We start from the raw sequence: 21,643 nt of genomic DNA on the forward strand, positions 1-21,643 counted from the left end.
CTCTTTACCTTTTGGCAAAGTCCTCTGAGGCACAGAATCTCTTGATCTTAAGGAGTTCCCATTCGTTCATTTTTTTCTTTTACTGCTTGTGCTTTAGGTATAAAGTTTAAGAAGCTATCTCCTATTACTAGATTTTGAAGATGTTTCCCTACATTTTCTTCTAGAAGTTTTAATGGTACTGGCTCTTACATTTATGTCTTTAATCAGTTTTGTATTAATTTTTGTATAGGGTTTAGGGTACTCTTTTGGCTCTTGATATCCAATTCTCCCATGCACATGTGAAAAAGACTAGTCTGTCCCAGATTAGTGGATTTAGGGACCTTATAAAAGATCAGTTTTCCATAGATTTGTTGATTTATCTCTGTACTCTTGATTTGATTCCATTGGTTGACACTTCTATCTCTGTGCCAGTATCATGTTGTTTTGACCACTGTGGCTTTATAGTAAGCTTTAAAATCAAGAAATGTTAGTCCTATCACTTAACTCTTCCTATTTTGGGATATCTTTAGTTATTGGGGTCTTTTTTGATTGGTATTACATTGAATCTGTAGGTCAATTGGGGTAGAATCGACATCTTAATGACATTCAGTCTTCCTATCCATGAACAATTTCTTTGACCAATGTTTTGTAGTTTTCTGTGCACAAGTCCTCGATATCCATGGTAGTCTTATTCCTGGATATCTAATTATTTTGGTTGTTATTTTGAATGGAATCTTCCTTAATTATCTCCTCAGATAGGTCATTACTTGTGTATAGAAATATCACTGATTTTTGAACATGAATCTTGTATCCCACCACTTTGCTGAATTTGCTTATTAGCTCAACTAGGTTTGTCATAGATTTCTCAGGGTTTTCCAAGCATAGGATCATGTCATCTGCAAATAATGGAAGTTTTACTTCTTCCTTTCCTATTTGCTTGCCTTTTACTCTTTCTCCTATCTAATTGCTCCAGTAGGACTTCTGGTACAATGTTGAATAATAGTGGTATGGGCCTCCTTGTCTCATTCCTGATTGTATTCACTCGTTAAGCTGCCAGAAAGCAACATGCCAGAGATGGAATGGCTTTATAAAAGGGGATTTACCAAGTTTACATTTCTGGTATTGAGAAAATGTCCAAACTAAGGCATCAGCAGAGGTTGCCTTCACTTATGAAAGGCTGATGCTATTTGGAACACCTCTCCCAGCTGGGAAGGCATGTGGCTGACATCTGCTAGTCCCTTGCTCCTGGGCTCTATTGCTTTCAGCCTCTGTTCCCGTGGGGGTTCCTCACTTTGCTTCTCTGGGGCTAGCTCTCATCTTTTGGCTTTTCCACATCTCTGCAGAGATAATCTAATCAGAAGTTTCCACCCTACAAAATTGAATCAGGATGAAAAGAAATGGTTGTCCCCATAAGACTGGATCAGGATTAAAACATGGCTTTTCTGGGGTACATAACAGATTCAAACTGGAACACCAATATTAGGGGTAAGGCTTTCAATCTCTCACCAGTGAGTATTATGCTGGCTATGGGTTTTTCATATACGACCTTTATTATATTGAGGAAGTTTTTTCTGATTCTTATCTTTTGAAGTGTTTTATCAGGAAAGGATGCTGAGTTTTGTTGAATGTTTTTTCAGCATCAGTCTATAGGATCATGATTTTTCCTTTTGATTTGTTAATGTGCTGTAATATGTTGATTGACTTTCCTGTGTTGAACTACCCTTGCATTCCTGGTATAAACCCAGTTGGTTGTGAGGTATAATTCTTTTAATGTGTTGTTGGACAAGATTTGCTAGTAGTTTTTTTGAGAATTTTTGCATCCGTGTTCATTAGGGACATTGGTCTGTAGTTTTACTTTCTTGTGGTGTCTTCATCCTGTTTTGGTGTTATAGTGATGTTAGCTTCATAAAATGAGTTAGATAGTATTTCTTTTTCTTCAGTTTTTTTTTTTTTGTGGAACAGTTTGAGCACAATTTGTGTTCTTTTTGGAATATTTGATTTAATTCCCCTTTGAAGCCATCTGGTCCTGGGCTTTTCTTTGTCACAAGATTTTTGATGACTGATTCTCTTTACTTATAATTGATTTGCAAGATCTTCTACCTCTTCTTGAGTCAGTGTAGTTAGTTCTTGTGTTTCTGGGACTTTGCCCATTTCATCTAAATTGTGTAGTTTGTTGGCATATAGTTGTTCATACGATTTTATGATTTAAACAGTTTTATTCAGGATCCGTGGTAACGACCCTCACTCACTTCTGATTTTGTTTATTTGCATCCTCTCTCTTTTTCTCTTTGTCAGTAGAGTGAGGGGTCTGTTTTAGTTTGCTAAATGCTGACCTATCTAATGTACCAGGAATGGAATGACTTTTAAAAAGAGATTTATTAAATTAAGAGTTTGCAGTTATAAGGCCCTAAAAATGTCTTACTAAGGCATCCAAAGATACCTGGACTCAAGAAAGGCTGATGTCTGTCACATGGGAAGGCATGTTGCTGGGGTCATCTGGTCCTTGTTCCCATTTCCATTGCCCCCAGCTTCTGACGCCAGTGGTTTCCTCTCTAAGCATCTGTGGGCCTTCGCTTAGCTCCTCTGGGATACAAGTCTGGGTTCTGACTTAATTAGCATCTCATGGGAAGGTACCTAGTGATATTTTCTGGCTCTCCAAATATATGTGTCTAGGTGTCTACTCTCTCTGTTGTCACTCCAAGTATCTTCAAATGTTTGCATCTCTGACAGCTCTGAAGCAATTCCAAAATGTTTCCTTTCTTAAAGGATGCCAGTATACTAATCAATGCCAACCCTGAATGGGCAGAGTCAGATCTCCATCTAATCAAAAGGCCACACCCACAATTGCCTGTGCCACACCTCCATGGACGTAATCTAATGTAAAACATGACACCAAACGTTGAGTGGGTCAGTGTCTAAGGAGGCAATCTAATCAAAAGTTTCCAGCTTAAACAATAGATCTAGCCCCACAAGATTGGATCATAATGAGAACAGAGCTTTTCTGTGGTACATAACAGTTTCAAACTAGCACAAAGTCCATCAATTTCATTGATTTTCTTAAAGAACCAACTTTTGGTTTTGTTGATTCTTCCTATAATTTTTTGTTCCCCAGTTCATTTATTTTTGCTTTAGTCTTCATTAATTCTCATTTTATTTGCTTTGGTGTTAGTTTTCTGTTCTTTAATTTTTCCAGGTGAGCAGTTAAGTCTCTGATTTTTGCTCATTCTTGGTTTTTTTTTGGTGCTTGGTCTGGGAATTGACATTCTTGTCTTTTTTAATATAGACAGGACAATAAATTTCCCTTTAAGCACCACCTTTGCTGCATCCCATAAATTCTGATATGTTCTACTCTCAATATCATTTCATATATTTAATAATATCTCTAGGAATTTCTCCTTTGACCCACTGATTATTTAAAAGTGTGTTGTTTAATCTCTTTATATTTCTGAAAGTTCTGGTTCTTTGGTGATTTCCAGCATCATCCGTTGTGGTCAGAGAAGTACTTTGGATAATTTAAATCTCATTAAATTTATAAAGACTTATTTTGCTTAGGTTCTCTATTTCCATTGTGGATGGAAATATCACAATCTTTAGGTTCTCTATTTCCTTGTTGATCCTCTGTCTGGTTGTTCTGTCTGTAGTGGAGAGTGGTATATTGAAATCTCCCTCTATTGTTGTTGAAATGTCTATAGCCCCCTTCAGTTTTGCCAATGTTTGCCTCATGACTTTGAAGCTCTTTGATTGGGAGCATAAACGTTTATGATCATCATTTCCTCTTGGTTAATTGTCCCTTTTATTAATATTTAGTGTCCTTCTTTGTCTCTTATGATATCTTTACACTTAAAGTTTCTTTAGTCTGATATTAGTATAGCCACTCCTGCTTTCCTTTGCTTACAGCTTGGATAGAACATCTTTTTCCATCCTTTTACTTTCAATTTGGGTTCTTAGGTCTAAGATGCATCTCTTGTAAACAGCATGTAGATGGATTATATTTTTAAATCCATTTTTCCAGTCTGTATCTTTTAATTGGTGAGTTTACTCCATTAATGTTCAAAGTTATTACTGTAATAGCAATTCCTGAATCTACTGTCTTATCTTTTAGATTTTAGGTATATAGATCCATATATTCTTTTCCCTCTCTCTCCCTTTTTATCCTTTAAATTTTATCCATTTCTGATACTCTTCAATTCTGTGCCCTCCTCCAGAGTGCCCTCTCTTGTCTTTTTTCTTTTTCAGCTGACAGGGCTTCTTTTAGTATTCCTTGTAGGGCAGGTCTCTTGTTGACTAATTGTCTCAGTCTTTGTTTCTCTTTGAAGATTTTAATCTCTCCTTCAATTTTGAATGACAACTTGGATGGATAAGGAATTCTTGGCTGGAAGCCTTTCTTGTTCAGGATCTTAATTATATTGTACCATTGCCTTCTTGCCTCCATGGTGCCTATTCAGTAGTGCAAACTCAGCCAAATATGTTTTCACTGGCATGTAGTTTATCTCTTTCCTCATGCTGCTTTCAGGGCTTTTTGCTTCTCTTCAACATTTAACAGTTTGATTAGAGGTTCATTTGACTTCTTTGATTTGCTTATTTATGTCTTTTATAAGAGTTGGGAAGTTTTCCCTGATTATATCTTCAACTAACCTTCCAAGCACTTTAGTTTTTTCTTCTTCTTCTGGGACACTAATGATTTTCATATTTGTGAATCTTTTGTTGTCCATGATTTCCATCTTTCTTGACAGTGGTTCTTTTGTGGACTCTAGTTCAAGTGTTCTGTCTTCCAGCTCACTTGTTCTTCCTTCTGCTTCTTTGAATTTGCTATTATGTCTCTAGTATATTTCTAATCTGGTCTACTGTCTTTTATCTCTGTGAGATCTGCCATTTTTCTATCTAATCTTTAGAATTCTTCTTTATGCTCTTCTAGTGTCTTCCTGATCTCCTTTATTTCTTTATAAATATCCTTAAGTAGTTGTTCCATATTCTGTGTCCCTTCTGTTGTTTGGATTTGGTCATTTGGCTGGGCCATTCTGCTTGGATAGTCACTTGCATTGCAATTTTCTGTTGTTTTTAGGGCCTTTGATTATCTTAATAAAGTTAGTTTTAAAATTGGGTTCCTTTATTTATCTAAGGTTTTATATTTACTTCATTTTGCATTGAAGGTTCCCTTTTGCACTTGGATTGCCAGTAATTTCCCAACAAACCAAAGCTCAGATCTCATGTAGGGGGTAAAATTCTAGTTGAGGGTCTATTAAAAAGCTTGAGAAAACAAATGGCAGAACTTATGGGAATGAAAGGCACAATAGAAAAGAAAGAAAACAAAATGGAGACATGCAACAAACAATAGATTTGAAGAGGCAGAATAAATGATTAGTGAACTAGAAAAGAGAACATCTGAAATCCTACCCACAAAAGAACAGATATGGGAAAAGATGGAAAAATTCCAGCAGGGTCTCAGGGAACTGAATGACAACATGAAGTGGAAACATGTATATGTTATGGGTGTCCCAGAAGGAGAAGAGAAGGGCAAAGGGGCAGAAATGATAATGGAGGAAATAATTATTGAAAATTTCCCAACTCTTATGAAAGATATAAAACTACAGGTCCAAGAAGTACAGCATATCCCAAACAGAATAGATCCAAATAAACCTATGACAAGACACTTACTAATCAGATTATGAAATATCAAAGACAAAGAGAGAATTCTGAGAGCAGTGAGAGAAAAGTGATACATTATTTATAAGGGAAGCACAATAAGATTAAGCATAGATCTCTCAGCAAAAACCATAGAGGCAAGAAAGCAATAGTATGATGTATTTAAGATACTGGAAGAGAAAAACTGCCAATCAAGAATTCCACATCCAGCAAAACTGTCCTTCAAAAATGAGGGGTACTTTAAAATATTTACAGATAAACAGAAATTGAAAGAGTCCATGAACAAGAGACTAGCCGTACAAGAAATACTAAAGGGAGCACTATAGGTAGATAGGAAAACACAGGAGAGAGGGTTTTGGGGAAGAATATAGAAATGAAGATTAGCAAGAAGGGTAACTATTAGGATTAAAATAGAGAAAAAATAAGTTATAACAGATAAAATCCAAAAGAAAAACTAGTTTAAGAAAGTACTGCCTTTAAATGTAAATTGGTTAAACTCTTCATTCAAAAGGCATAGAATGACAGAATGGATTAAAATAAACAGGATCCATCTATATGCAGTCTATAAGAGACTCACCTTAGACTCAAGGACAAAAACAGGTTAAAAGTGAAAGTTTTGAAAAAGATATTTCATGCAAACAGCAACCAGAAAAAGTCTGGTTGTCTAATATCAGACAAAATAGACTTCAAATGTAAGACAATTAATAGAGACAAAGAGAACACCATGTATTAATAAAAGAGCAGTTTATTAGAAAGACAGCAATCATAAATATCTATGTACTGAGCTAGAGTACCCCAAAATACATGAGATAAACACTGACAACACTAAAGGGAGAAGTAGACTATTCTACAACAGTAGTAGGAGAGTTCAATATACTGCTCTCAGCAATGGATAGAACATGTAGACAGAAGATCACTAAGGAAACAGAGATCTTGACTATTATGATAAATGAACTACACTTAACAGACACTTAGAAAACATTTCACCCAACAATAGCAGGATACACATTTTTAGTGCTCGTGGATCATTCTCTAGTATAGACCACATGTTGTGGCACAGGGCAGGTCTCAATATTTAAGATAGAAATTATACAAAGTGCTTTCTCAGATAATAATGGAATGAGGCTGGAAATCATTAATAGGCAGGAGCCTGGAAAATTTGCACATTTATGGAAGCACACCCTTTTTTTTTTTATTTTTATTCCATCTTTTTTTTTATTAATAAAAAAAGAATTAACAAAACAATTAGAAATCATTCCATTCTACATGTACAATCAGTAATTCTTAATAACATCACATAGTTGCATATTCATCATTTCTTAGTACATTTGCATTGATTTAGAAAAAGAAATAAAAAGACAACAGAATAAGAATTAAAACGATAATAGAAAGAAAAAAAAAATCTATACCTCACATGCAGCTTCATTCAGTGTTTTAACATAATTGCATTACGATCAGGTAGTATTGTGCTGTCCATTTCTGAGTTTTTATATCCAGTCCCGTTGTACAGTCTGTATCCCTTCAGCTCCAATTACCCCTTCTCTTTTTTTTTTTTTTTTTAATTAACGGAAAAAAAGAAATTAACCCAACATTTAGAAATCATACCATTCTACATATGCAATCAGTAATTCTTAACATCATCACATAGATGCATGATCATCATTTCTTAGTACATTTGCATTGGTTTAGAAGAACTAGCAACATAACCGAAAAAGATATAGAATGTTAATATAGAGAAAAAAATAAAAGTAATAATAGTAAAATCAAAACAAAACAAAACAAAAACCTATAGCTCAGATGCAGCTTCATTCAGTGTTTTAACATGATTACTTTACAATTAGGTATTATTTTGCTGTCCATTTTTGAGTTTTTGTATCTAGTCCTGTTACACCGTCTGTATCCCTTCAACTCCAATTGCCCATTATCTTACCCTGTTTCTACCTCCTGCTGGACTCTGTTACCAATGACATATTCCAAATTTATTCTCGAATGTCTGTTCACATCAGTGGGACCATACAGTATTTGTCCTTTAGTTTTTGGCTAGACTCACTCAGCATAATGTTCTCTAGGTCCATCCATGTTATTACATGCTTCATAAGTTTATCCTGTCTTAAAGCTGCATAGGATTCCATCGTATGTATATACCACAGTTTGTTTAGCCACTCTTCTGTTGATGGAGATTTCGGCTGTTTCCATCTCTTTGCAATTGTAAATAACGCTGCTATAAACATTGGTGTGGAAGCACACTCTTAAACAAACAGTGGGTGAAGGGAGAAATTACAGGAGATATCAGTAATTAACCCAAGGCAAATGAAACTGAGAACACAAAATGTGGATTGCAGCAAAGGCAGTGCTGTGAGGAAAATTTATTGCTTTGAACACCTATATTAAAAAAGAAGAAAGAGCAAAAATGGAGGAATTAAATACTCAACAGGAAAAACTAGAGAAAGAACAGCAAATTAACCCCAAAGTAAACAGAAGGAAAGAAATGACAAAGATTAGAGCTGAAATAAATGGAATTGAACATGAAAACAATAGAGAGAAAAAATAAAAACAGAAGGTGGTTCTTTGAGAAATCAAATAAAATAGATGGACCCCTAGCTACGTTGACAAAGAAAAAAGAGAGAGGATGCACATAAATAAAATCAGAAATGGGAGGCGGTCATAAAGACTGATCCCACAGAAATAATGGAGATAATGAGAGAGTACTATGAAAACTATATACTAACAAACCAGATAACTTAGATTTAATAAGACAACTGAGAGATGCAATGAACTGACTTGAGAAGAAATAGAAGAAATAGAAGACCTCAACAAACCAATTACAAGTAAAAGGAGGTAGAATCAGTCATCAAAAACTCCCAAAGAAGAAAAGTCCAGGATCAGATGGCTTCACATCTGAATTCTACCAAACATTCAAGAAAGAATTAGTACCAATCCTGCTCAAACTCTTCAAGAAAATTGAAGAGAAGGGAAAACTACCTAACTCATGCTATGAAACCAATGTTATCTTAATATCAAAGCCAGGCCTAGATACTATAAGAAACTTACAGACTAATCTCTTTCATGAATGCAGATGGAAAAATTCTCAACAGAATACTTGCAAATAGAGTCCAGCATTACATTAAAAGAATTATACACCATGGCCAAGTGGATTTTAATCCAGGTATGAAAGGGTGGTGCAACACAAGAAAATCAAATAATGTGCCACATCAATAAATTAAAGGGGAAAACCACATGGTCATCTCAATTGATACTGAAAGGGCATTTGACAAAATTCAACATTCTTTCTTGATTAAAACACTTCAAAAGGTAGGAATATAAGGAAACTCCCTCAACAGAACAAAGGGAATATATGAAAACTCCCACAGTTAACTTCATTCTCAATGGAGAAATACTGAAAACTTGCCCTCTAAGATCAGGAACAAGCAAGGATGCCTTCTGTCAGCATTGTTTTCAATATTGTGCTGGAATTTCTAGCAAGAGCAATTAGGCAAGGAAAAGAAATGAAAGGCATCCAAATTGGAAAGGAAAAATTAAAACTTTCACTGTTTGCAGATAACACAATCCTGTATGTAAATCATGAAAAATTTATAGAAAAGCTACCTAGAGCTAATAAATGAGTACAGCAAAGTGGCAAGATATAAAATCAACATGCGAAAATCAGTTGTGTTTCTATACACCAGCAGTGAGCAATCTGAGGAGGAAATCAAGAAGAAACTTCCATTTACAATAGCAACCAAAAGAATAAAATATCTAGGAATAAATTTAACCAAGGACATAAAAGACCTATACAGAGAAAACTACAAAACTTTGCTAAAAGAAATCAAGGAAGACCTAAATAAATGGAAGGAATATCATTTTTATGAATTGGAAGACTAAATATAGTTAAGATGTTGATTCTACCCAAATTGTTTTATCGACTCAATGCAATACCAATTAAAATCCCAACAACTTACTTTACAGAAATAGAAAAACCAATAATCAAATTTATTTGAAAAGGCAGCATGCCCTAAAGAGCTTAAAATATCTTGAGAAAGAAAAATTAAATAGGAAGTCTCACACTATCTGACTTTAAAGCATATTACAAAGCTACGGTAGTCAAAACAGTATGATATTGGCATAAAGATAGGTATACTGAACAGTGGAATCAAATTCAGTATTCAAAAGTGGACCCATCTATGGCCAATTGATCTTTAATAAGGAGGCCAAGTCAACTGGGACAGAGGAACGTCTTCAACAAATAATGTTTGCAGAACTAGAAATCCATATCCAAAAGAATGAGAGAGGACCCCTGTTTCACATCTTATCCAAAAATGAACCCCAAATGGAGCAAAGACCTAAATACTAGTGCTAAGACCATGAAATGTTCAGAAGAAAGTGTAGGGAAATATCTTCAGTATCTTGTGATAAGTGATGCTTTCCTAGCCCTTACACCTAAAGCATGAGCAATGAAAGAAAAAGCAGATAAATGGGATGTGTTGGTTTGAATCTGTGGTTGACCCCAGAAAAGGCATGTCCTTTAATCCTCATTCAATATTGCTGGGTGGAAGTATTTTGATTGTTCCCATGGTGATGTGACCCATAGTGGTGGTAACTTTTGTGGGTGGTAACTTTTAATTAGATGATTTCCATGGAGGTGTGTCTCCACCCATTGAAGGTGGAGTTGCTTACTAGAATCCTTTTAAAAGAAGAAACATTTTGGAGAGAGTCCTTTTTTGTAGAGCCACGAGAAAGCCAGCAGATGCTGCCATGTTCACCATGTGCCCTTCCAGCTGAGGGAGAAACATTGAATGTCATTGGCCTTCTTGAACCGAGGTATCTTTCCCTGGATACCTTAAATTGAACATTTCTATAGACATGTTTTAATTGGGACATTTTCTCAACCTTAGAACTGTAAACTTGTAACTTATTAAATTCATCTTTTTAAAAGCCATTTCATTTCTGTATATTGCATTCTGGCAGCTAGCAAACTAGAGCATGGGTTCTCCTCAAAATTGAACACTTTTTGCATCCAAGGACTTTGTAAGGAAAGTAAGAAGGCAGCCTATATGATGGGAGACAGTATTTGGTAACCACATATCAGATAAGAGTTCAATATCCAGATTATATAAAGAGATACTACAACTCAACAAGACAAAGAACCCAATTACAAAATGGGCAAAAACATGGATAGACACTTTTCCAAGGAGGAAATATAAATTGCTCAGAAACATTGGAAAATATGCTCAACTTCACTAGTAAATAGAGAAATGCAAACGAAAACTATAATGAGATATCTCACACCTACTAGAATGTCCATTGTAAAAAAAAAAACAGAAAATGACAAGTGCTGGAGGGGATGTAGAGAAATAGGTATACTCATTCACTGTTGGTGGGAGTGTAGACTGGTGCCATTGCTCTTGATGGAAGTTTGAAGGTGCCTCAGGAAGTTTTGGTTTAAAATTGCTGTACAATCCAGCAATCTCATTACTAGGTATATCCTTGGAGGAAATGAATGCAGGGACATAAACAGAGATTTGCACACTGACGTTTATAGTAGCATTGTTTATGATTGATAAGAGATGGAAAGAGCCCAAACGTCCATCCACAGACAAGTAAACTGTGGTATATATATATATGCTAGAAGGCTATGTAGTTGTAAGGCAGAATAAAATTATGAAGCATGCAACGAGGTGGATGAATCTCAACATTATGCTGACTGAAATTAGCCAGAAACAAAAGGACAATTACTGTATGGTCTCACAATATGAACTATCTATAATGAGCAGAATCTGAGAGTTAAAATTGAGAACACAGCTTATTAGGAGATAGAAAGAGGGTAGAGTCTGGGCACTTGATGCTTTAGGAGTACAGAAGGTTCAACAGGATTGAGTATAAAGACCCAGAAATGGTATACAATATTATGTGAATGTCACACAATAATATAAGTATAATGAACAAAGCTGAATGTGGTAAATATGGTTGAAAAAGGAAGGCTAGGGACATGTATGACACCAGAAGAAAATGTAGAAGATAAAAACTGGGACTGTATAACAAAATGTAGAGTGGACAATGATGGTGACTAAATGTACAAATGTAAGAAATTTCTTACTTGAGGGAGAACAATTGAATGCCACCATTGAAAGGTGTTAAAATGAGATGGGATATGGAAAAAATACAATTAATGCAAACCAGGGTCCATAGTTAACAGTAACGTAATATTCTTTCATTAATTGTAACAAAGTCAATATGCCAAAGTTAAACATCAATAACAGGGGGATGTAAGGGTGGGGTGTGGGATTCTTGTTGCTGCTGTTTCTTGTTTTCTTTTCTCCTCTTCTTTTTTTGTGGAAGAAATGGGAAATATTCTCATATATATTGTGGTGAATGCATACTATTATATTGGGAACCATTGATTGTATACTTAGGATGGATTGTATATGTGTGAATAAAATGGTTTAAAAATGAAACAGAAGGATAAAAGTGCTGGAGAAGATGTGAAGAGGGAGATAGACCTATCCGCTATTAGTAGGGAAGTAGAATGGTGCAGCTCCTCTGGAGGGCAGTGTGTTGGTTGTACAGCACATATAGGTATGGGGTCAGCACATGTTACTGCAACTCCATTATTAGACACAGACTTAGAAGAACTGAAAGCAGGGACATAAGTAGGCATTAGCACGCTGGTGTTCACGGTGGCATTATTCGCAACTTCCAATGGATGGAGATAGCATTATGAGTATTTTGACTGATTATCCGAGGCACAAACTGTGGTTTATACATATGATGGAATGTTGAGTGGCTACAGGAAGGGATAAAATCATGTGGCATGCAACTAGGTGAATGAACCTTGGGGACATTATGTTGAGTGAATTAGGCCAGAAACAAAAGGACAATTAATATATGGTTTCACTAGTGGGAACTAACTATAATGAACAAACTAAACTCTGAGAATTGAATTCAAGTGCAGGGCTTGTCATGGGATGGAGAGTGGGGAAAGGTTGGGCAGTCAAGAGTTAAAGAGTACAGAATGTTCAAGTAGGGCTCGTTGTTAAGTGTTCTTGGATTCTAGGCTCTTACAGGAGTCATATTTGTTCCTGAGTTTTAACTGTTAATTCTAAATTTTGAGATGCTGTGCTCTTGGTATGAGACCTGGTGGCTCCCTGGAGCATTGGGTATCTGTCTGACACCTGAGACTCAGAGTTGGAGTTCTTTAGCTCTGATAGTCAGCATCGCTCCATACAGCAACTGTTGAAGAGACTGAAGGAGAGATCAGACTCCAACTGGAGATGAGAATGAATTGGACCTAATTAGGACTAAGGTGAATCAGAATGCAGGATAAAGGACGATATCATTCATTTACCTTTAATTAATTAACATACATTCATTACATTTCCACTGAATACCAACATATTATATTGATTTTTTTCCATTTAAGCACCATTATTCTGAAACATTGTCAGGCAAGCCTATCTATCATAAATTTCTTGGTAAGTGATTCTGATTTCCCCGCCCCCCCCCCCAAAAAAAAATCATCAATGCTCTTTTCAGTAAGATCACTTGATTTTAAGTTTCTAGGTTTTTTTCAGACTTTTGGCTACATACCCTCTTCTACTTCATTTAGATATCAAAAAGAACTGGAATAAAAGGAAAATTAGAGAAGGTTAAGCAGTATATTCAACTTCTCCAGTCTTTTTAAAAACAATCTTATTAGAGCAGTTGTAGGTTTACAGAAAAATCCTGCATAAAACAGAGCTCCCATATACCATTGCTCTAGTTTGCTAGCTGCCAGAATGTGATATACCAGAAATGGAATGACTTTTAAAAAGGGGAATTTAATAAGTTGCTAGTTTACAGTTCTAAGGTTGAGAAAATGTCCCCATGAAAGCAAGTCTATAAAAACATCCAAATCAAGGCATCAACAAGAGGTTACTGTCACTCAAGAAAGGCTGTTGTAGTTCAGAGTTTCTCTCTCAACTGGAAAGGCATGTTGTCAACATGGCAACACCTACTAGCTTCCTCTCCAGGGCTCTTGCTTCATGAAGCTCTCCTGGGGGCGTTTTCATTCTTCATCTCCAAAGGTCTCTGGCTGCATGGGCTCTCATGGTTCTCGTGGCTCTGTCACTCTCTCCAAAATGCTTCTTCTTTTAAAGGACTCCAGTAAACTAATCTAGACCCACCTGGAATCAGTGGAGTCACATCTTCTAATCAAAGTTAATACCCACAGTTGGGCAAATCATATCTCTGTGGAGATAATCTAAATCAAGCTTCCACCATACAGTACTGAATAGGGTTTAAAAGAAATGGCTGCTTCCACAAGATTTGATTAGGATTAAAACATGGCTTTTCTAGGGTACATAAATCCTCTCGAACTGGCACACACCCCTACCTAAAATGTATTTACTCATTGAAGCTCAGTTTCAGACAATGGCAGTAGCTTTCTCTTCTTGCCTCTGTGCTTGATCAGTTTCCTGATTACTTCTTCAGATTCACCGAAAAGAGTGGCTTCAGAATTTGGGCCATTGTCCTTATCCCAGCCTGAATTGTCTCATGTCACCTCAGTGTCTCATCTCAAAGTTCCTTGAATTTCTCAAATTTAGTGATTGTACCTCTGTCATCTCTAAAGCATAAACTTCAAAGTCATCAAAATAAATGAAATTAAGTGCTGCCCAGCAAATTTGGTTCTAGTAAAATTAAATGCAAATGACCAGGTGGAAGCCTTTGGCCTATTCAGCAAATCAATCTTAGTTTTAGGGTTATAAAAATAGGCCAATTATAGTATGGAAGCTAAATGCCAGATCTCAGTCAGAAATAAATAATCTAGCTCTAGAGATTGAGAGAGTCATAAATACAGACTGTCAATCACAAGTAAAAAATGTGGGGCTCTGAAAGCATGTAAACTAAGTGAGGGGGAGAGAGCTGGATCTTGGGAGATTTCCAGAACAAAGGGTAAAATGCCAAGCCCTAAAGTGACAGGATAAATCATGTAATGATTAGTGGGTCAGGCAGATCAGGAAGACAAAAAAGGCATCAGTGGGTCATAAGAAACAGGATGACAAACTGATACAGGAAATCCCTCATAGTTTTATTTGGAGGTCTCAGGTGGAATTTTAAATTTCATTTTAATTTAGTTAATTAATGACAATTTGCTTCTATGTATAAATTAATACTAGTGGTAAAACTATAATTGTTCGGTGTATGATCAAGAAAGATTAGTTCTTAATGCTTGGAGGCAAAAACATAAATATCTGAGGATTAGGAATGGAGAAACTAAAACCCAGTTTGAGAAAATGTGGTAAAATCTCATTTAAAATAAGCAGCAAAATTAATTCAATACATGCAATGCTCTTTTAACCCAATTAATACACAGTTAGTTTTGATATTTGTTTCAAATGACCTAAAATGGATTTTGAAGATATTACATGAAATACCAGAAACTTAATTACAAAATACACATGCAATATTTGACAGATGCAATTGAAAGTATCACCAGACAAAGACTTTTATAAGCAGGTTTACAAACCATAGCAGACCTATGCGAGTTTTTTTTGTAAAATGACTATTGTTTTACTTCATTAACTCTTAGAAAGATAGAACATACGGATCATAAAGGACAAAACTGAAAGTAGATCAAGTTGAACACAGGACAAACATCATGGTATCTAGTTACATTTTCTTCCATTATTCTCAAGAAATATTCATTTTATCATTGCCAAGAGATAGGGCTGTTCTGGGAACTGGGTCAAAAAATATGGAAGTGCTCATTTGTTTGGTTAAGAGAACATAGCTACAATTATGACCAATGTATGTAAAAACAAGGGGAATTTTTCACGGACATTTTTTATTTCTAAGGGCAATACAGTAAAAGAAACTTAAGAAAATTCCCAGATGAATGAAATTATTTCCTTGCATCTTGTAAGTATATGTATTTTTAAGTCTATTTCTCTTTCACTTTTCTTAGGTGAAAGGAAAATATTTTTGCATATCTTTTCACCAGCTCCATCCTTCTAGTAAAATTTTTACAAATTAAAGTTTTATCTATATTGCAGATCTAACAATATTCTTAATAGGGATTCCTCACTTTTAAAGATTCAATTTAAAGCTTTTTTCCTCATTGGGGAATTCATTCCCATGTGGAAATTCAGCAGAATATATATTGACTCCTTCAGAAGATGCATTTTATTTCACTTGGTTTATCTTTAGATTCAACATACTTTTATTTGGCCAACTTTGGGTGGAACTATTTTCTGCAATAGGTGAAAATAAAATGAAAATATTTCAATTTGCTTGAGAAAGCCAACATGCTACCTATTTCCATATCTATTTTGGTAGTCAACTTGTGGTTACTGAAACCAAAAGACAGAGGAAAGGAGCTTACCTGGAGGTGCACTTCAGAACTCAGGTTTTTCAAGCCATGGTAACTTTCTTTCGAATTGTATAAACATGCATTGTTAGGACATCCCCCCCCACACATATTCAGTTGTTTTTGTCAACAACTGAAAATAGAGTATAGCATTCTAAGTCCTGCATTATAACTGTCTTTGATAATAGGACAAAAAGAACAGAATTGAAAATTCAAAAGCATGAAGTTTAACAATTATAAAATGGTATTACTGGTGTTTATATAATGTTCCTCTGGAGGGCAAGTAATGTTTTCAATTCAATCTCAAAAAGTAGATATCTCCTATGTAGCCATTACCTGTTAGCATACACCACGTTAACAGGTGCTGAGAATACTACAGATGGAACTTTGTAGGTAGAAGTGGTCATGATGTCATAGACCCTTGAAGAAAACTTCTAGAAGTGAGTTTCAGTCATAACAGAGACTAAACAAGAGAGATGCTTACTTGTAGGGTGGGATCCAACAAGAATGTAGTACAGAATGCAATAATTTATGAACTACTTTTTTTCTGAGGGAACTCAACTTGATGAGGGAAGACAAAGGCTTAAGCATTTGGTACTTTTGTAATTTTTGATGATTAATTACTTAAAGAGTAACAAAATTGAAATTTGTTTGTCTTAGAAATGGATGATAGTGATGAACCTGATCAGCCTATCTCAGCAGGGAGGCAAGAACTTCGAAAGAGAAGACGACCCAGCCAACCAATGGTAGATAAATCCCAGCAGACTGAAATGACAGAAAAAAAGAAAAACTTGACCATCCCACAGTCATCTGGGCCCAAAGGTACCCATAGTATTGGTAATATTCCTGGAAATAAAGCCAACTACTCTTTTAAAGAATATGAATCTCTTAGAGTGTCTTCTCAACTTCAGCAAACTTGTATGAAGAGAAAGCATGGACAGGAAATGACTGACAAATCTCTGCAGACAGACACCACCATAGAAGAGAAAAAGGAAGAAATCAAGGCAGTTGGTGAAATAATGGTACCTGAAGAAAAGCCAGCTGATGCTGGAGAAGCAGATCCTAAATTGCCAGAGAGTGAGCACAAAGTAGAAATTCCACCAAGCAGACACTCAATGCAACTCAAAGTAGACAGATCTCAGCAGACCAGTTGTACTGGAGATTGGACCAGGATGAACGTTCCTTATGCAGAAACGGTGGATAAGGAGCAGCAGACGTACTTTAGTGAATCAGAAATAGTGGTTGTTTGCAGGTCGGGGAATTCTTTTTCAAAGTCAAAGGAAGGTGACCAGAAATGGAAATCCTCAGGGAAGAGTTTCGTCAGTGAGCATCCGGAAATTCAACCAGCAAAAAGTAGCAAAGAAGAAACTAGGCAAGAGAGTGTCAGTGAAACTTCCCTTAGTCAATCAACCAAAAAAGGTACTTCAAGACTCATTTTAGATGAGCCTGAGGATGAGGAAAATAGATATGCTGTAGGAGAGGACATTTTTGTTAAAAAACAGTCTTCTGTTGAAATAGAGCCTCCTCCCCCAGAAAAAGTCTTGACTGAAGTACAGCTTCCACCAGTCGGAGAGGCTCCTGTTGAAGAACAGCCTCTAACTACGGAAGAAGCCCCTGCTGAAATACAGATTCCATCTGCTGAAGAAGCCCCTGATGAAACTAGGTCTCCAGGACTTGAAGAGGCTCCTGCAGAAGAAGCACCTGCTGAACTTCAGCCTCTATCTGCTGATGAAGCCACTGCAGAAATAGTGCCTCAGCCAGATGAAGAGGCTATTGCAGAAGGGGCCACTGCTAAAGTAGAGCCTACACTTGATGAAGAACTCCATGTTGAAGTACAGCCTACATCAACTAAAGAAGCTTCTGCAGAAGAGGCAACTATTGAACTTCAGATACCATCAGCTGATGAAGCTACTGTAGAAGTACAGATTCCAGCAGCTGAAGAGCCCCTCACAGAACAGGTCTCTGCTGTAGAACTTACTCCTGATGAAGAGGCCCCTGAAGAGCAGACCCTTGATGAAAGTCAACTTCTACCAGCTGAGGAGATGATTGCAGAAGACGTTCCCACTGAAGTTCAGACTGTATCACCTGAGGCTCCTGCAAAAGAGGCTCCGGTTGAAATTCAGCCTCCCCCAGCTGAGAAGACCCTTGATGAAGAGATATCTACTGAAGTTCAGCTTCCACCAGCTGAGGAGTTTCCAGCAGAAGAGGCTTCTGCTGAAGTTCAGCCTCTACCAGCTGAGGAGGTCCCTCCTGAATTTCAGTCCCCATCAACTGAGGAGGTCCCTGAAGAAACAGTCCCAACAGAGGTAGATCTTACTCTTTCTGAAGAGGCCACTTCCGAAGCACAGTCTCCACCATCTAAAGAGGCCCATAAAGAAGAGGTCATCACTGAAGTTCTGCCACTACCAGGTGAAGAGGTCCCTGTTGAAGTTCAGCCTCCACCAGCTGAAGAGTTCCCTGCTGAAGTTCAGCCTCCAATATGTGAGGAGGCCTCTGCAGAACAGGCCCCCACTGAAGTTCAGCCTCTGACACCTAAGGAGGCCCCTGCAGAACAGGACTCCACTGAAGTTCAGCCTCCACCAGGTGAAGAGGCTCCTGCTGAAATAGAGCCTAGCACTGTTGAAGAGGTCCCTGCTGAAGTTCAGCCTCCACCAGCTGAAGAGTTCCCTGCTGAAGTTCAGCCTCCAACCCCTGAGGAGGCCCCTGCAGAACAGGCCTCCACTGAAGTTCAGCCTCCACCAGGTGAAGAGGCTCCTGCTGAAATAGAGCCTAGCACTGTTGAAGAGGTCCCTGCTGAAGTTCAGCCTCCACCAGCTGAAAAGTTCCCTGCTGAAGTTCAGCCTCCAACCCCTGAGGAGGCCCCTGCAGAACAGGCCTCCACTGAAGTTCAGCCTCCACCAGGTGAAGAGGCTCCTGCTGAAATAGAGCCTAGCACTGTTGAAGAGGTCCCTGCTGAAGTTCAGCCTCTACCAGCTGAAGAGTTCCCTGCTGAAGTTCAGCCTCCAACCCCTGAGGAGGTCCCTGCAGAACAGGCCTCCACTGAAGTTCAGCCTCCACCAGGTGAAGAGGCTCCTGCTGAAATAGAGCCTAGCACTGTTGAAGAGGTCCCTGCTGAAGTTCAGCCTCTACCAGCTGAAGAGTTCCCTGCTGAAGTTCAGCCTCCAACCCCTGAGGAGGTCCCTGCAGAACAGGCCTCCACTGAAGTTCAGCCTCCACCAGGTGAAGAGGCTCCTGCTGAAATAGAGCCTAGCACTGTTGAAGAGATCCCTGCTGAAGTTCAGCCTCCAATATCTGAGGAGGCCCCTGCAGAACAGGCCTCCACTGAAGTTCTGCCTCCACCAAGTGAAGAGGCTCCTGCTGAAATAGAGCCTAGCATTGTTGAAGAGTTCCCTGCTGAAGTTCAGCCTCCAACGTTTGAGGAGACCCCTGCAGAACAGGCCTCTGCTGAAGTTCAGCCTCCACCAGGTGAAGAGGCTCCTGCTGAAATAGAGCCTAGCACTGTTGAAGAGGTCCCTGCTGAAGTTCAGCCTCCACCAGCTGAAGAGATCCCTGCTGAAGTTCAGGCTCCAACACCTAAGGAGGCCCCTATAGAAGAGGTCCCCACTGACATTCTGCCACCATCAGGTGAAGAGGCTCCTGCTGAAATAGAGCCTAGCACTGTTGAAGAAGTCCTTACTGAAGTTCAGCCTCTTCTAGCTGAGGAGTCCCCTGCAGAAGAGGCCTCCACTGAAGTTCAGCCCCCACCAGCTGAGCAGACCCTCAATGAAGAATTTCTTTTAGAAGACCTTGCTGAAGTTCAGCCGCCACAATTTGCAAAAATCCTTGCAGATGAGGCTGTAATGGAGACAGAGTCTACTGAACTTCTGTCTCCTCAGGCAGATGTTCCAGTGGTAAAATTAAAGTCAATTGATCTGAAAGAAGATCCTAAACATGAAGAAACTTCTACTGCAGACCTTAACACTTCAGGAATGGATCCTGGTCCTGAAGTTCCACCTAATACCAAGAAAGGAAGATTTTCCAATGTTGAAATAGATGGTGTCTTCCATATAACATTAAAATAAGGGCCTTCTCATCAGCCCTAGGCAGATACTAACTAAGCTAACAACCAGTAACTAGGTATTTTAGATGTGCACACTTTAGAAAAAGGGAGGCATCTGAAGTAGCTTTGTGGATAGGGAAATTAGAGGAGACCTCATGACTTGGACTGCAAGTGGGAAATAAGCAATAAAAACTGTAGCAGTTTAAAATTTCTTGTGTTATTTTCATTAAAATATAGAGTGTTTATAATACTATTTTGAAGTGAAATAAGTTATGTTGAAATAATTAAAATGTCCTTTCTGCATTAAACCCTTGTTGATGGGATGGAGTATATTCTGCAACCATATTTTCTTTCCTCTGCTTTCCCTTTATAAGTTACATGTAGCTTCTAAGGAAAAAGTTACTTTCTTTTCCACATTTTTCTCATCTACTTTAAATTTCTTGAGTTTTAGGCTCACCTCTACAGTTATGCAGTGTTCTCCTTCTCCTTATTATAAATCATCATTTCCTTTATTCCCTTTTATTTGCTTCCTTCTGAGACAAGCCTTTCTTTCCTGTTTTCAGTTTACAGTTTCCTCCCTATCCTCTTGTATATTTTACATTTCAGTGTCTGCAGAGGGAAATATATTTCTTTTGTGAAAATATTCATTTCAATGAAATGAATATGGCCAGAGATAAACTATTAAAAATAGTGTAAATATTAAAAAAAATGCTTAGATGTCCTTGAGGACACATTCTTCTATCCTTTTTTTTTTTTGATCCAACATGAGGTTTTAATATTTAAAATAAAACTAAAATATAGTAGAAAACATAGAGTAGAGAGAAAGAAATTAGTAGATAGCAGATAGTATATGGTAGGTAGTAGAAATTTACATCACTTAAATTACGTGGTACAATTAAATAAGCATTTCAACAATTTTAATAGTAAAACTAAACCTTTAAAATAAATATTAAAAGGGACTACTTGGGGCAGTGCAAAGGTAGTTTAGGGGCAGAATTCTCGCGTGCCATGCTGGAAAGCTGGGTTCGATTCCCAGAGCCTGCCTATGCCAAATAAAAAAAAAAAGAAAAAAAAAAGAAACTTCCTGGATAGACAAAGGCAACTGAAAAAGGTTTACCAAAACTTTAAATAGAATAAGCCTATGTAAAACACAGTGGCAATTTATACCCCAAGATATTTTGCGTAAGCCTAAGAAGTCACTAAAATGGATTTAAATGAATCTAATGTGAAATTTAAGTTTGTAATTGTTGCAATATGCAAGAATTCAAGGAAGAGTTAATTGGTTTAGTATTATTCACTTTCCTTTTACTAGTAGAATGCATAATATAATTATTACATAAAATTATATTTGTTACTTAATTTATGGAAAACTATTGACCTTACTTAATATAGTTAGTAAGAGGTTTTTTGTTTTATCAGCTCCTCTCTCAATACTAGTCATATATTCAGGGTTTGCCCTTTGCATTTTAATAATTGTAAATGTTTGAGTTGTTTTAGGTGTGAGACTCTGGGAAAGCAAAATGAATGAAACTTGTTTCTTTCCTTCCAGAAGCTCACAGTCTAATAATGAAAAAATACAAATTATGGTAACTACCATCATGAATATCATAATCTAGAATCTAGAATATAAAGTTACATGA

General features: G+C 37.2%; 1 protein-coding gene across 1 annotated transcript; it reads left to right on the forward strand.

The window, feature by feature from the left end:
• Positions 1–16,381: 16,381 nt before the first annotated feature.
• FSCB (fibrous sheath CABYR binding protein) lies at positions 16,382–20,211 on the forward strand. The gene has a single exon (XM_077126875.1). The coding sequence runs from the start codon at positions 16,627–16,629 to the stop codon at positions 20,023–20,025; it is 3,399 nt and encodes a 1,132-aa protein (XP_076982990.1). The 5' UTR covers positions 16,382–16,626; the 3' UTR covers positions 20,026–20,211.
• The last annotated feature ends 1,432 nt before the right edge of the window (positions 20,212–21,643 follow it).

Source organism: Tamandua tetradactyla, chromosome 14 (assembly GCF_023851605.1).
Source record: "Tamandua tetradactyla isolate mTamTet1 chromosome 14, mTamTet1.pri, whole genome shotgun sequence".
Taxonomy (NCBI): domain Eukaryota; kingdom Metazoa; phylum Chordata; class Mammalia; order Pilosa; family Myrmecophagidae; genus Tamandua; species Tamandua tetradactyla.